This window comes from Anthonomus grandis, chromosome 6 (genome assembly GCF_022605725.1).
Source record: "Anthonomus grandis grandis chromosome 6, icAntGran1.3, whole genome shotgun sequence".
Classification (NCBI taxonomy): Eukaryota; Metazoa; Arthropoda; class Insecta; order Coleoptera; family Curculionidae; genus Anthonomus; species Anthonomus grandis.
In genome coordinates this window covers 31,886,037-31,903,828 of record NC_065551.1, presented here as the reverse complement: position 1 = coordinate 31,903,828, position 17,792 = coordinate 31,886,037, and the positions used below count along the sequence as shown (strand labels likewise).

At 31.6% G+C, this 17,792-nt stretch overlaps 1 protein-coding gene across 2 annotated transcripts in view; it reads left to right on the top strand.

The window, feature by feature from the left end:
- The first annotated feature begins 4,209 nt into the window (after positions 1–4,209).
- The window catches only part of LOC126737632 (uncharacterized), a 161,252-nt gene continuing 147,669 nt past the window's right edge, over positions 4,210–17,792 (top strand). Inside the window, exon 1 of one of the 2 annotated variants that reach the window (XM_050442608.1) lies at positions 4,210–4,409. In XM_050442608.1, coding sequence (XP_050298565.1) covers positions 4,408–4,409 — 2 coding nt within the window. In that variant the 5' untranslated portion in view covers positions 4,210–4,407. Of the gene's footprint in view, positions 4,410–8,861; positions 9,004–17,792 lie in introns of those variants that run through there. The other variant, XM_050442609.1, reaches the window with a different exon arrangement.

Below are 17,792 nucleotides of genomic sequence, written 5' to 3'. Positions count from 1 at the left end.
TGAGATGAGACTAAATCATTTTCAATTATTCGCCGAGGAATTTTTAATTGAGATAAATTATTAAGTTGCATTCTTATTTTCGTCCAGGTATCAATAATATTTTTTGGAGGCTGGGAATCCCAATCACACCCGCTACTCCAAAGTCTTAAAATCCTTAGAGATATTGTCACTGGAGACAAAAAATCTAGAGGATCAAATATTCTTGCAAGTTCTGATAGTAAATGTCTCTTAGTGCAAGCTATATCCCTTTGAGCAATTTTGAATGTAAAACAATCAAAGTTGAATTGCGACTACAAGTGGAAGCAACGGGCTAGGTCACTATATTGTTTTTTTTAAATAAGCCTTTTTTCCAATCTAATAGCGTTAGTTGTAAAGTTTCTCAGTTGCTTATAATAATTCCAGTGTTCCGCTTATTTAGTACATCTGTACCTGTACTTTTTATTTCGTATCTTTCTTATCTTTAATTGTACATGTATATCAAAAATATTCAGAATAGAACTGGTAAGAAAGACTAATTTGAAAATTCCCTAGATGAATTCCGGCACTTATTAAGGGATACTTAAAGATATTGTCTTATTTTGTTTAGAATCAACATTTGCATTAATTAACAAATATAATCTGAAATGTTTAACTTCTCTATACCATCATCTTGTAAATAAGGTAAATTACTACACAATAAGTCAATTATTGATGAGCTGCAATTGAGACTCCAATTGAGATTCCAACATAATCCACATTGTGTTAGCATACGACATAATCATCAAGGCTTATTAAAGATGAACTGTTCGGAACGTGCTTTACCTTTATACCGTCGTCATCCGGTAAAATTTTTCCAGACATTTGGGACGATCAAAGGAGTCGTTGTCGGCCATTTTGGTTCGGCAGCTGCGTCCATCGGGAGTCGTTAGGGGCAGATCTATTCATTAGACAGGAAACGTCGTATAAGAAACTCGACGGGAGAGCGTTCCGAGGGCTCCCTTTGCTTCTTTGACACGTCGCCCTATTTCTCAGCTTTATACTCGGCTAAAAGCCAGCTACGGATAAATGTGATATGTGCTATAGAAAATACACTAGACGATAGATGAACTCAAGTTAAAGAGAGACTTAGACACGCTTAAATCGAACGAGAAGTATATCCAAGACATTTCTAACGGTCTTAAAAAATTAATGTTTAAATATCTGTATGGCTTGATATTGTTGTCTCCTCTGGAATAATGAAGAGTTATGCGCTGGGTTTCTTGCAATGCAATGAAAAAAATAAAATATACATGATGTACCTGGATGCAGACCACAAATACAACAAATTTCTCTTATGCCTTTTAATGACTTTAAATTTTTTTAGAGCACTTTAAAAAAATTATTTTATGCCTAATTAACCGAAAACCTTTGACGTATTTACCTTTTCCCGCAAAACAGGCCGTCGTGAATCTTATCAAATAAACTGACCAAAACGCGGCCATTATTCTCTGCGGTCTGCTCCCTTTTTTTTATTAAATCTGGTAAAAAAATAGCAGGATGCCCGCCGTGACTTATCTTTATTGTTTTAATCCCGTTGGTCCATTCCGGGCATTTTCGGTTTTTTATTAATTCCCCAAGAGGGGCGTAAGAAGTAAAAGGGTGTAATTAAGCAGACATCTATGTATTACGACCGTTTTAATTATTTATGAAGGTCCATCATGAATTTTTGGAATATGTTAGGATATACCATGAACGTCCCAATATGATCTAAATATGTCCCAATCAGTTATCTCTAGTAAACGACACGAGTATAAAAATGTGTCCCTAGGATTGTAATAATAAATAGAAATTAGTTTAATCCTTGATCATGAGGATGCAATTTTTGAATAAAGTAAGGTTTTGAAAATAAACTGATTTTTCTAAAACTGCTTTTCTTTTTATGGCTATGAAATGAAAAACATTTAATTCGAAAAGGTTGTCAAAATCTTGTAGAAATGAGAAAGTAGACGTAAAATCGTGAGAGTCGCCAATAAGAGACATTATTTTATCCAGGCACACCAGTAAGAAAAAGGTCAATGAATTGATATCTAATGTATGGATTTTAAAAATTTTGTCAGTAGTTGCTTGAAGATCCCTCGAAGTATCCTAGAAATTATTAATTACAATGTCTTAGCCACTAAGAAGTAAGATATTAAGTTGCCAATAAAAGACAAATAATTTTATTTTTCCTAGGTATTCCTGTAGAAAAATGTCAATAAAAATTGATTTTTACTGTATGGATTTTAATTATTTGTTCAGAAAATATTTAAAAGGCCCTTAAAGTATCCCATATATCAATAATTATAAAATATTAACCACAAGAACTCAAATTAAATTCAAAAACGTTGTCAAAGTCTTCTATAAATAAAAAAGTGACCGTGAAACTGGCTCGATTATTTTCAAATATCAGGACTAGAAAGAAACAACAATAATTTATACAAACTCTATTTTCTTCCAAATTCTTTTTATTTTTTGGTTTAAATGACTGAAATGTGAAAAAAAATTCTTCCTTTAAAAAAAATTAATTTGTTACATAACTTTTCACTTAACAACAATTTGTTTCAAAAAGGGTTCAAGGGTAAAGGCAAGGGATGGCACAGGAATTTGTAATTGTTTTCTAATTTTTTAACAGTATATTTGTTTCATAACTATGGTTTTGACTGATTTCAACAGAAAGATATAGTGTATACAGATTTGAGTAAAGCGCTTAACAAGATTTCTTATACTACCATAATTGACAGCCTGTTAGAAATGGAGGTCTGCAATGACCTCAGATGATTTGAGTCTAAGTGATCTATGTTTGGTATTCTACTGGGCATTTATTCTAAAAGATTTTGTTCATCTTCTGAAGTCCTAGGGATCCCATCTTTGTCCTTTACTCTTTATAATTTACATCAAAAATAACAAAATCTTATTTGAATCTTGCTCCTTCCTTTGCTATGCTGATGACCTAAAAATATTTCTCCAAATCGGTTCTGTGCTTGATTGTAAGACTCTTCAAGCAAATGTTGACTTCCTAATCCAGTTTTGTAATGAGAATCATCTTATGTATTATTCTCCCGTAATTTTCAAATTGTTAAATTTAATTATGAACTTGGTGTTAGTTGGCTTGGTCTCACATATAAATGGGTGTTCTTTTGACTACAAAATATCGTTTAACTTGCTTATTGATAAGCTAGTTAACTATTGCAATAGAATGCTGGGGGTTATTAAGAGACGGTGTGCTGATTTTCATAATTCTAAGACCATGGTAACTCTCTATTATCTATTTGTGTTTAGTAGACTCCACTTTGCCTCAGTCATTTGAAGTCTTAAACACAAAAATAATATCGACAGACTTGAGAAGATGCAGAGTCGGTTTTTGAGATTCATTTGTTATAGGACTCATTTTCTCATTAAGAATCATAATTACTCTAATGCTCGTTGTCATTCTAAAATGATAAAATTCGAAAAGAGACTTTGTAGAAGGTTGTATATAATCCTCTAACTCTTTAGGTCTACTCAGAAAAGTTTGTTTTAGTGTATCTGGTTCCGAAGTTAGAAACCAGAGTTGTTCTATATTCCTTATTGCAGAACTAACTATTATCAAAATACTCCGTTAATCAGGACGATTAAAGCTGCCAACTTTTATTATACTCATCATGATTTAAACTTTTTTTTCAAAGACTTTGCATTGTATCATAAAAACTCAAATAAATAAATGCCTATTAACTTTAAGTAGTTTACATTTTCAAATCTAGTGACCTGAATTTGTGTTTTAAAACATAACTCTTAGATGGCGCCACAACGACTCAGTGCGGCGATATTCATTCTCGCACTGATTACAGAATAAAAAACTACACCAAACGCATGGTAGCAGTAATTCATTCCTCAATGTTCAGCTTATACCCTTCGCTTCATAATACAATAAAGACGAATTTTTGAGAAAACCTTAAAGGCATTGTCACCATTAAAATCTCCGCACTAATGAGGTGTCTATATCTTTCACAGAAAGAGCATCACATCACTGAAGATCATTATAATCCCCAACAATAGCCGAAACTGAATGAACCGCTGGGGAACACCGCCTAACCTTTCCCTCCGTTCCTCTGCCCCTCTCAATCCCTCTCTTTCTACCCTCTTTCAACATCCAGAGAGTGCAACCCTCGCCATCCAGGAATCCCATGATCGGAATCACGGCCAGAGCTGTCCCAGCTACGGTAGCTACCGGTCGGTTTGTTTTTCGCTGTAGCTGTGTTTACTTATCGTGAACTTATGGGCTCTCTAAGTCGGCGGATGTTTATTGTTAAGAAACTCGTATTAGTGCCTATGGTATGTGTTTAGGGTAAAAGTGACTAAGAGATCGTTAAATTTTTTGAGTTGAAAAGACACGGCAGCAAAGTGGCGGGTTTCTCCGGAAAGCACTGGAAGATGTGAGTAGCGTTGTCTTTGTGTTTTAAGATTCGATATCTTTGATGCGGCCTGCTTATACTTCTTTGAGTTATATCTTAGTAAATAGTGTTGCCAAAAAAATAATTTATTCTTAAATGAAGATTTAGCATAATAATTAGAGAAAGTTTAATTTTTAACCAAACTACTTATTTTTAACCTGTTTTAAGCCTTACCTTGCAAAAAATCTTATGATCGATATTCTCTTTCACGCTAAGACCCTATATTGGGCCTAAAAATGACTTCGAAGGCCTTTTTTAGATCCTAATGATAATGTCCTTTTAAAATAAAGTTCCGAAAATAAACCCATTCACATGTCACATGCCATTACTACCTATTAGGGTAATGATAAATTTGGTAAAAGCGATATTGCGTTTATCATTTATTATTATTACTAAGGGTACGTAGTAAGTTGTTCTTTATTTTGTCCTTTTTTTACTACGTTGTATTTGTTTTTTTATGTTATGGTTTTCCAGAATATTGGAATTTTATATCACAATGTATTTCCAATTCTAAATTCATTCGACATGATTATCTTCAAAAAGTTATTTTGCGTACATAGTGCGTTTATAGCAATCGTGAACCATTTGTGGGTCTGAAATTGAGGTAAAGAAACAAAAAGGGGGTAAAATGCCCCAATGCGTCCTGGATCGTCTTGGAAGTTTATTTTTTCAAGATATGCTTGGTGCAGACGATGAACGTGAAAATCATTTTAATATATCATGATCAGAATACTACTGCAAATGCCTGGAAAAAAAACTTTCACTTCTTCCAGGCACTTGGTTTCAAAAGAAAAAATCACCCAGACTGTAGAGGCTTGAAACTCGAAACATTTAGCATCAGTAGTTTTTAATTTATTCATGAATTAAAGTTAAAAAGTATCACAAGTCTACAAGGTGTCCCAAATTCGAGGGTAAATATTGAGACCTAAAAAATCGATGATTTTCTTGGGAATTTCCAGAGAAAACCAGCGCAGAACAATTTTTTGGGATTTCTACACTTTTTCATTATTCAGTTGCGTCCGTGGATCGTCTTGAAAACTTATTTTTCTTGCGGTGTTATGACTGCTATAGACGGTGCACATGTTAATTAATTTAAGACGCGTATTATAGGTTTTTTTTTGCGTAGTACGTTTAACAGAGTAAACTTCACCGCAGGGAAGTAAATGCAAGTTTCCTTCCCTAGGTACTATCACAGAGTCCTTACTAATTCTTAGGTTAGTTTCACTGGAAGTTTTCTGGAATAATTTTCTGCTATTCTAAGGACTTTTTATATTAATTAGCTAATAAAATTAAAAAAATAATAATAAAGTGAAAAAACAATAAAAAGATTAAACAAGAAAATCGAGACAACTAACAAAAGTAAAACAAAAAACTAATGAAATGAAAGATAACAGAACGTAAATAACCGTTTGATTATTTTCAGTTTGGTATCGTTTTAAGGGTCAAGGAATCTAATAAGGATTTTCGGTATTCATTCCTTAGTACCTCCTAAGGCGCTTTGGCAAATGTTCAAAGCGAATCAATACTCTACTTTAATATAAAGCGAATACTTTAATTTCCTTTAATTTTAAGCTTTATTCTTATTTATTTGACTTCCTAAGGGAAGTTGGAGGTAAATTTTGAATCTCATTTTATTATTTTTTTTGTTAAATAATTTTTGACTTTTGACTTAATCCTGAATAAATCACCACTGCTGAAAGTTCGATTTTCCAATGTCTGGAAAACATAATATATTGATAATTTTTTGTTTAATTCCTAGAACAGATAAAAAAAACTACGTCATATGCCTGGAATAATGAAAAATTATTGCGAAAGCCTGGAATTATTAGACTATTGAGTTTTTTCATAGAAGAACCTCTCGTAGTAAAAATTTAAAAGAAAATAATTTTTTTATTAATTGCATTTAATTTTTTTTATTTTTAACTTCTTCCAAGCATTTTTTTCCGAAAATGTCTCACTTAGAAGGAGTCCTACAAGTTCAAACCTTTTAGGATTAATAAAACTTACATGGTTTTCAACTTATTCAGAATTAAAGTGAAAAAATATTACATACTTATTACTCTGCTCTGGAGTAACCCAAATTCGAAGATTGGGATCTAGGAAATTGGCGAATATTTCTAGAGAAAACTGAAGAGGGTCCATTTTCCTGGAGTTTCTACAGTTTTTAATTTTCCAGTGAAGTCCTGATTCTGTAGTTATGCCTGCTAGAGACAATGAGCAATAAAAATCATTAAAAATTGCAGCTGAATGGCATAAAAAATCACTTGAAATGCATGGAAAACATTATATATTAATTGAAATCCCTTGGACACAAAAATGGCTGGAACATAATTAAACGTTACTTTAGATCACTGATCTATAGATCAAAAATCATTTCTAATGTTTGGAAATATGACAATTTTTTTGTTTTATAACGTCAAATGTCTGGAATAAAATAAGAAATTATTTCTAATTACTGGAAGACGTGCCTATTAATTGTTATGATAAGATTTTTTATATATTGTAAATTTAATTATTAGTTTTTAAAACTTTAGTTAATTGTAACCTTCCATTTGTAATAATGTAATTGTAATTTGTTTTGTGAGAAGCAAATGCCCGGAGTTACTACCATTTAACTGGCGCAGTTGGTAGTTCAGTTTTTAGGACAAAAGTCGCCTTTTTGGGTCCGTATCTACGGTTTGATTCATGATCCAAATTTCAGTACCAGAAAAAAATACAATAAAAAAATTACGTCAAATACCTGAAATAAAGTGAACAAGTCATCAAATGCCCTAAAAGTTTTCAAAAATTATCATGAATCCCGGGAATTAATAGACTAGAGTAATTTCCATTAAAGAATTCCTCATACTCAAAATTTAACACATTTTTATTAATATCCTAGAATTATATTAAAATTTTTTTTTTCATTTCTATGACTTCCTTTATGTATTTGGAAGTAAATTTTCAATGTCTTTTTACCTCTTCCAGGCATTTTGTCCCGAACTCCGACTAAGGAGTCCTAAAAGTTCGAAACGTTTAACATTAATGAAACTTGATTTTCTTACCCGCTTTAGAGCCAAAAATCATGGACGAGCGCTATAAAATGGTGATCATCAAATTTTTGTTTTTATTTTCATTTAATTTTTTTTTAAATCCTTGTTTAATCAATCTCTACATTGGTTTCTTAAGTATAAAATTAATCAATATTGCTCAGCTTTTAGGCTTGTACAGTAAACCAGTGATATTGAAAATGCTCTATTTTAAAACATACTTATTATATTGACTTGTATTATTTATTACGTAAAGCCTGAGCATAATTTAAGTTATAGTTCCGGTGCATCATTTTGTATTTAATATTCACCCGTTTAAAAATATATGTATGTAAAAGAAAATTCTATATTTTTAGATTGTTCCTAACTAATTCTTTGCCCAAAATTTTTCTCATAGTCTGCAGGGGCGATCACTACGTTAAAAAAGTTACTTTTCAAGGCGATCCAGGACGTAACCTAATAATGAAATGCGGTAGAAACCCAGAAAACTCAAGTTTTTACCCACTTTTTGGCCAAAATCTCCGCTTTAGAGCCAGAAATCATTGATGGTCTCCATAAAGTTAGCTTAGTTAGGGTTTATGCATTTTTTCCTTTTTCATTCCTATGATTTCCTGGTTGCTCCGCCCTGAAGGAGCCACAAAGCAGAAACATGTGTCAGCAGACAACCTTTACTTCTTCTGATTCCAATAAGCCTAACCTTTTACCATCTAACTTTTCGTCTTAACTTATATTCAAATGATACGACGTTTCGTCTTTTACTCCATCATCAACTTTTTTTTCCAATGCGGGCGCATTATTCTTTCATACCAAAAACCGGTTTTTTAAAACTCACTCACTTCAAAAAAAATACACGCAAGCAGATTTTAGCTAAACTAAAAAAAAAATAATTAAAAATAACATACGCACTCTGCAGTGTGCGGCGATGACACAATAATTCACCCCGCGATTTTATCTCTCCCTCCCACATAACTGGAATGTCAAATTTCGCACACCGACCTACTATGAATATCGTTTTAAAACAACGGTAAAACCCCCTTTATCATTTACTGTTTTATGCAGTTATTGCTATATAAATATCATATATGTTGGCGGGGCAAATTTTAATTAAAATATTTTGACTATAGGGTTGAATAAACATTAAATTGGCCGGAGTACATTTTTTTTAGCCCCCATAGAGGAGAACAACGAAATATCTTATTTTCCTCTTATGTCACCCCTCGTTGCATTAAAAACTATTTAATTTTTCATAAACCCGGTATCAGTCTATTAACAAACAATCAGTTTCTTTGCCTCAAATAAAACCCGTAACCGTTCAAAAGTCTTAAGAGAGAAAGTCACTTATTACATCAGAATAACAATTCGGTCGATAATAGTTTCGGTTAGTTTCCATTCACCCGGCAAAATGGAATTGTGTAACTGAGTTCGACAAATTAAGTTAAAGACAGTTAGGCTTTATAGACTTTCCAAGTTACCGCGGTGCGATGGTACAGTGACGCGATTCAATCTCGAATTTGGTGTTTTGAGAGAAAAATTTGGTTATTTTTTACGTAAGTTTGAAAGGTATTGCGTCAATGCTCCTTTTTAAGTTATAATTGGGTCTTTCCCTAACTTTCAGGACATATCCAGAAATTCTCATATTATTCCAGGTGATTGACATAATTTTTTATTGTTTTCCAGGCATTAGAAGTAGTTCTTCGTATCTCACATGTATCTGAAGTAATTTTTAATTTTATCGCAGGGAAAGTCAAAGTGAAAAATTTTTAAAAAATTAAATAAAATGAGGATCAATGTTCACTTTCAAATGTTTGGAACAATCCAAAAAAGACAAAAAATCTTTAAATTTAATCAAAGGAAATTATGTGACTCTTCTAAAAATCAAAGCACGAATAAAATGGCTTCAATTGCCTAGAAGAAATCATTGAGAACTTTAAGGGCCTTTAACTATTTGGAAAAAATTAAAAAATAATTCAATGCTCAAAATTTCTGGAAGGGAATGAATCTGCTTTAATTGTCTGAAAGAAATTGAGCACTTCAAAATTCTATAACTGCCTGGATGAAATAAAAAAAAGATTTAAAGTTCTTCAATTGCCTAGAAGAAACCAAAGAAGAGTTCAAAGTTCTTCAATTTCTGATCAAAGGAGGACTGACACTGCTTCAATTTTATAATTACCATATAGTCAATTAACTCCAGGCAACATTTTATCAAAATTTTTAGATTATTTCAAGAATATTTCAACTTTTTTTTTATATCTTCCGGAAATTGGAAATATTTTTTTATTTTATTTCATTCAATAACGTATACTATTGCTTAGTTACTATTAACTGGTTTTACATGACTATATGGATTACTATTATTACATTATTTTGTACTCACTTCATTTACAACTATTCCAAGCTATGCGGCTTACTGATCTGGACCCTCGTATGTATTTCTGCCATTAGTTAACTACATGCCGTAGCAATTTATTTAATAACATTTTGTTTAATCGTTTCATTTACTCAAGACGTTGTTAATAATTTAAGGTGCTTCCATTCTTAACTAGTTGACAATTCCCAAGCAAGAATCAGTCAGTTTGCTCTTATATATTTTTGATGATCGCTTTATACCTGCAATTATTTTTTAATTCTTTAGCTTAGTTCGAAAAGAACTGCTTGTATTCTTGAAGAATGATTCAATTCAAAGAAGACAACGGATATGATTATAATGTGACAAGTTTTAACGTAAATTTCTTAAGTCCATATTGGAAAATCAAACTTTTAGGACTCGTCAGAGGTGATTTCTTCAGAACCAAGAGCCTGGAAAAGGTTAAAAATTATTTAAAAAAAAAATTAAAATGGGAGTCAAAATTTAGCCCCAACTGCTTCGACAAAGCTAAAGAAATTAAAATGAAGCCTACCATTAATATACAATTAAAATCAAAAGTTTGTTCTTGTTGGACCCTTTAATGGAAATTGCTCTATTGTCTATTAATTCCACATAATTCGTAATGATTTTTCCATTGATGAGAAACATTTTTTTTTCTTTATATTAAAGTAGACTAGTAATTTGATTTAAAAATTTCCCAAAGTACCTTAGAGATACTGTAGGTTAAAAAGCGAAAACTCTTAAATTCCTTGATCCTTAAAAGGATACCATACTCAGACGATCAAATTGTTACTACCGTTCTGTTATCGTTCAATTTATTAGGTTTTTGTTTCATGTTTGTTAGTTTTCTCGATTTTCTTGTTTAATTTTCTTATTGTTTTTCACTTTATTTTTAAAATTTTTTATCACCTAATTAATATAAAAGGATAATAAAAAATAGTGAAACTAACTAACTAAAAAAAGTTTGTTCTTATTCGACTATTTAATGAAAATCAATTTAACTATCTGTCGTCTATTCAGGCATTCGCAATAATGGAGCATTTGAATTCTTAGCAAAGAGAACTGTATCTTGTTGAAAATTAACATAAAACACGTTTATAGGAACCCGTTTATGATCGGTTTCATGTGATTTAAGTAAGTTTTCCTGACAAAGTAATATCAATGTAGTGTCATATACATAATGCTTCACTTTATTAAAGATCTAAATTATATCTCTAAGGTGTTGATCTGGAACTCCTAAACTCATTTGGACCAAAAATCTTGATCTTTCATTGATGGCATTCGAATCAATTCCTGCCAATCACAAATTAATACAGTCTTTTCAATAAGAAATGATTGATTAATGTAATATATCTTTCAGTTGCAGATCTTCAATATATAATTTTATGATCATTGCTTGATACACGTGTTCAGATTGAAGATTCAAAAATTAAATAAAATGAGGATCGATGTTTACTTCCAAGTGCCTGATAGACGCCAAAGAAATGAGAAAAATTACTTTAAATTCAATTAATTAATTAGGAATAATTTTTCAAAACTTCTAGGATGTTCCAACAATTTTTTACTATTAGTATCTATAGAAAAGGAATTTCAGTTAAATTCTAATAAAAATCTTATATAATTATGAAGTTATTTGAAATTTTATCACAGGCATTTTTTATTGTCCAGACATTCGCAATAAAGTTTTATAACATTCAGGAATTTTATTCGTGATTTATATTTTCAAAGGATCTGTTATGATTTTCCCTAGTTTTTCTGTTGCAAATCAAATTGCCTTACAAGGCTTCAATATTCAAAAATAGTTACTTGTGGTGTACCAGTAATATCAAAATTTCTTAATCGTTCTATAATATCCAATTTTTGTAAACGTTTAAGTTCATCTTTTAAAGGTTTAAGTAATGGAATGGGTACAACTCTTAGAACTGATTGTATGAATGATGGAATATTTTTATCAATCTTAATATTTAATTCGGTTTTGAAAGTGCCCAATTGATCAAGAATTGTAGGAAACTTTTGCTCAATTTGTTCTGACTTTAGAAAATTCACAGAACTAAATCCATCACCAAATTGCAATATATTTAAATCAATAATTGCCGATCGACCCAAAATGGGTTTACATAGCTCTTACTAGATTTTTTCATTGGGTATCATAGTAGGGTTAAAAAAACATTCAAGATAACATAAAATCTTAATTTTCATGACGTAATGCTTTAAATGATCCAACAAAAAACAAAGAAAATCCCAAAACTCGTTAGTCGAGTTAACGTCAGAAAATCACTCGAAGCTTATTTTTTGTTTGGAAAATAAAAATGAAAAATGGACCCCAGAAGGACCCGCCTCTTTCTCAACGGCTTGCGTTATTACTAAATTGCGTGATACAAGTTCGCCGATATGGAAGCATTGTGCGTAAAACATAATATTCGTTCACTAATGTTTAATATTGAGTTAATCGCGATTTGATTGATGTCCATTTACGGAAACACCTCCGGAACGTGTTTTATTTACATACTTTTATTAAGCATATTAATTCAAGGTAAATATGAATTTTTTTATGTATGTGGTCGTGTGTTATGGTTCGAGGACTCCTGAATCGTCTAGTATCATTGAAATAGTTATGGGACTTCTAAGTTCTGAGATATGGACCTCGAAAAATTAGTCAAAATTTGACTTTTAATGAAACAAGGTTCAACTTTGGAATTTTTTTTGCGTAAGTTCAAAAAAAATCTGGTAAAATTCCTATAAGGTCTAAAACACTCTAAATCGCCTGGTATCATTGGGATGGTCGTAGGACTTCTGAGTTCTGAGATATGGACCTTGAAAAATTAGTCAAAATTATTTGACTTTCAATCAAACAAGGTTCAATTTTGTAATTTTTTGCAAAAAAACCAGTAAATCAGAAAAATAGTATAATTGCTATAATATTTAAGGCATTCTTAGTAGACCGGTATCATTGAAATAGTTACAAGTCTTCTAAGTTCTGAGATATGAACCTCAAAAACTTCTCATTGAAACAAGGTTCAACTGTCTATTTTTTTGGCAGAAATTCCAGTAATTTCAAAAAATTCTAATGGAATTTCTTTAAGATTTAAGACACTCTGAGTGGCCTGGTATCATTGGCATGATTGTAGGACCTTTAGGTTCTGAAGTATGGATTTCGAGAATTAGTCAACTTTCAATAACACAAGTTTCAATTTTGTAATTTTATTGCAAAAATTCCAGCGACTTCAAAAAATTTCTGCTAGAATTTTTTTAAGGGTTAGGATACTCTAAATTGTCTGTTATCGTTGAAATTTGAGTTCTAAGGTATGGACCTCGAAAAATTAGTCAAAATTTGACTTTTAATAAAACAAGGTTCAATTGTGTAATTTTTTTGTAAAAATACCTGCAATTTAAAAATAATTGTACTAGAATTTCTTTAAGATCTAAGACACTCTGAATGGCCTGGTATCATTGGCATAGTTGTAGGACCTTTAGGTTCTGAAGTATGGATTTCGAAAATTAGTCAACATTTGACTTTCAATAACACAAGTTTCAATTTTGTAATTTTATTGCAAAAATACCAGCGACTTCAAAAAATTTCTGCTAGAATTTTTTTAAGGGATAGGATACTCTAAATTGTCTGTTATCATTGGAATAATCATAGGACCTTTGAGTTCTAAGGTATGGACCTCGAAAAATTAGTCAAAATTGGACTTTTTTTTAATGAAACAAGGTTTAACTTTGTAATTTTTTTGGGGAAAAAGCCGGTAATTTATAATAAATGAAAAAATGTCTAGACTTTCTCTAATGGTAAACATATTCTAAATTACTTGGTGTCATAGAAATAGTCGTACTATATTAAGACTCTAAGATAGCTTCCTTTCAACTTTCAGCATTCTATTGGCTTTTCAGGAACTTCTTGGAAACCCGCATTTTTTTTGTTAATTAAAAATTTGAATTTCTTATTTAAAAATAACAAGAATACTTGAAACCTCGCTCATTAAGAGCCAAATTCGACCCCTTAAAATTCCGAAATCCACATTTATACCCAAGAAGAATAATTAAATTCCGGAATTAGCATTTATTCCGTAAAGAACAGCCCCTCATTAAAGCAACTACATCGTAATTACGGATAGTAAATTATTTCAAGCTTTTTTTTTTCGTCGTTTTACGGCTTTTCCTCGTCATTAAATTCCACCGACTAATGAAAAGCTAACAATTTTATAACTCCCGCTATAATTTCCTAGGTTAGAAGTATGTTGTTTTGCAACCAGGTTATTTAAGGTTATATAAAGCGGTGTCGCCATATCTTCACGGAAACACCAAAAACCGCTAATAAATGACCTTATTATTTACGTTTGTCAAGTAACCATATAAAGTTAAAACGTAAAAAGTGGCAAAAAAATAATTGATCACTTTCAGCCAATATAACCGATCGAGATAATTATTCACGAGGGCCTCGAGTAGTGCGTTTTCCCAGTTTTCAGCGTGATCCATTAGCGAACTTGGGCAATTAACTTTTGTGTGACTGTGACTGATTTCGTTCGATTATCACTCGGAGGGCGAATAAAAGGGATGAAAAGGCTTGAGGGTTTTTAATTGCCCTTATTGTATTTTAGTCGAAAATCTGCCTCCCCATTATTATCTTAAAATCTACTTATATAACATTAGTAGAGGCAGGCTGGTATAAGTGTAATTAATTATTAGAATTGATGTTTTGTCATAAAGTTCACGTTTCGTGGAATCCCGATAATGATCAGTTGTTTGTTGAAACGTCGGTTATATAGGAGTGTCTATAAGTCACAGAGGTAAAAATTATAACGTAATATTTAAAGTCTATATTAATCCTCAATAAATATTTTTCCACCATCCTTGACCTATTATGTGTTTTTAAAGCGTCACCCCATACCCAAATACTATATGTTAAACGTGGCATATAGGATCAAAACCCGCTAAATCCAATTTTAGTCAAAAATATGTTATATACATGATTATATTCGTCATAAAAATATCTATCCACATGAACAGAAATTCAGTAACAAAATCCATCTAATCCACTATAAAATATAGTTTAAAAACTCGGTTCAGTTTCAAATTCCCTTAAATCCAACTTGGTTTATTTTCAAATACCGCCAAATCCAAATTAGCCAATCAGATACTCAACTAGGTGGTCATGTGGTCAAAATAGTATTCCGTTGATATTATTATTTTGAATTGCTGTCAGAAACGTCTCGTTTGCGGTTGACATCAGTATGTTTTCAAAGTTTATTTAATTTAAAAAAGTAAAGTATAATAAAAGTAATGTGCGATAACACGAAAAAAATCGTCGTGGTAAATCAAAATAAGGCTAGAAAGAGGCAGCGAGCTCCAGAAAATTGGAAAAGGAATGTGGAAAAGACCAGAAGGTAATGAGTTTTGTTTACATTTTTAAAGTTAAAAAAAACTAAGGATGGTGTGTTCTTCTTTTAGATATTCTGCTGTAACTCTACCAAAATACCCAAAATGTAAACATTGTACTAAAAGTTATAGATGCAGTACAATGTTAGATATTAAAAAGGTTCATAATGCTTTTTACGAGAACCAAACTAAGGTGGGTCAAGACAACTTTATCATAAAGTTCTCCCAGATAGAGGTGCCACGTCGCCGTCGAAATCACAAGGGAACATCCAGTCGACAATTTGCGTGCAAGTATTTCATCCCAAAGAATCAAAATAATAATTTGGTACCAGTTTGCCGTGAAAGTTTTTTAGGTATACTTTGCCTTCGCCCAGATAGAGGAAAAGGTGTTTTGCATCGACATTCCACAAGTCGTAATATGGCAAAAAGAAAGGCGAGGTGGAAATAGAAAAGAAAGATTATTTCAGCCTAGAAGACATGCAATAATTAGCTTTATAAAAAAATTTAAGGCTATTGAGTCTCACTACTGCTGCAGCAAAACAGCATGCAGAGTTTATTTACCCAGCAGCCTAAATATTCGGCGTTTGTGGAAATTATACATAAGCGAGGCTTCTCTGGAGCTTCAGGTAAAAGAAAGTTATTTCCGATCAATTTTTAATACCCATTTTAACATAGGGTTTGGATCTCCACGTACTGGTGTATGTTCAAAATGTTTGGAGCTTGGAGAAAAGCTAAAAGAGGAAAAAGATGCGAGTGAGAAAAACAAGATAATGATTGAACTTCGAATTCACAAACTGAGAGCAAAAGCTTTTTTTGCAAAATTGAGAGAAAAAAAGAAGGGTTGCTAATAATAAATTTTGATTGTCAAAAGAATTTAACTCTGCCCAAAATTCCAGATCAGAGTGTATACTAAAGCAGACAACTGTATATGTATAACTTCACAACAGTCACAGGAGACTCTCATTCTTCACTTACTCCAGAAAATGTTTGGATTTTTGCATGGACTGAGGATAAACATCGCAAAGGAGCAAATGAAATTGCATCTGCTGTTTTTTATACTTTAAACCATAGTAATTTTGATGGTGTTAAAAAAGTTCGTCTTGTTGCTGATGGATGCGGAGGACAAAATAAGAACAGCATCGTGTTGCAATGTGTTTTAAATGTTTGAGTACTGCACCTATAAAAGAACTAGAGCTTGTCTTTCCTGTTGTTGGATACTCGTATATTCCTCCGGACCGGGTATTTGGTGATATTGAGAAATCCATTAGAAATATTGAACAGATAGTAAAACCTATAAAATACCTGGATATATTTAGACAACATGGAACAGTTGTTGAACTGGGTAAAGATGTGCCAATTATGGACTGGAAATCTGCTTCACAGGAAGTTTTAAATCCTCCATCTAAGTGGCATTTTAAATTCAATATGTCCAAAAGGTTCATATTAAAAAGAGGGAGGAATAATACCGTGACCATAAGGGGAGAACAAAGTTATATGTCTGACCTTAATCAGAGCAAATCTGTCTGTAAAAAAGGAAAATCTCTAGATTCCTTAAATCCCTTGCCAATAGAAACTGGAGTACCACCAAAAATTAATAAACTACAGGATGTGTCATCGCTATTAATTAAACATTATGGAGCCCAGTGGAAAGATTTTGGTAGTCTAGATTATTATAAGCTAGTGTTAGAAAAATATCTAGGAGGGACTTATCCGCAAGAAAATTATGAAATCGATGTGGACAACCAAAACGATCTCTGTGAACCAGTAGAGATAGTTCCGGATTTAGTAGTTTAGATTTTTTACTTGAAGTGTGTCTTTTTTGTGATCTGAAGATACTTTAAAAACACATCTTTAAGTAGTCCTATATTTCTTTTTGTTATATCTGTTACATTTTCTTTGGTTTAATTTTCTATTATAACTTTGTTTCGTGACAAACTACACTAAGTCCATTTTATTTACGACCAAAATCCACTTAATCCATTTTTTATTTCCATTTTCTGAATTTCGGGTAAAATTCAGGATATTTTCTTTTACTTAAATAGAGTCTAATAGTATCGAAGAATCTATAAACAAAACTTTAACCTTAAAGTTGATTTTAAAGTTAGTTAAATAGTTTTTGGATTTTTCTGAAAATTTAAGTAAAGTGGATTTAGCGGGTTTTGATCTTATATGCCTCAAAATTAACGTGGTTGTACGAGTGCTACGTATACTATTTTTAATTATGAAACGTTAGCTTACTTTTTTAGTTCTTTCAATTTATCTATACATGATATTATAAGGCTTTTACCGGTAAGTCGTACTTTAATATTGTAATAATTTTCAGCAGTTTAATATTAGCTTCGCGGATCATACAGTTTTAATTTTTACCGAAAAAAACTGGGAAAGTGTAAAAAGAATTTCAGAAGAGGTTTTAAAAGATGTTTTTTAATTGGTTTTCTTACAAAAAATTAAGTGTAAATTATGAGATTAAATTTCTGCGTTTTTCATCATACAGAGATGGTCTTCCAAATTATGATAAGTTTAATTCAATGAGATAACTTATATTTCAGCAGTACCTAGCAGAAAATATTTAGGAATTACCATAGATGAACAACT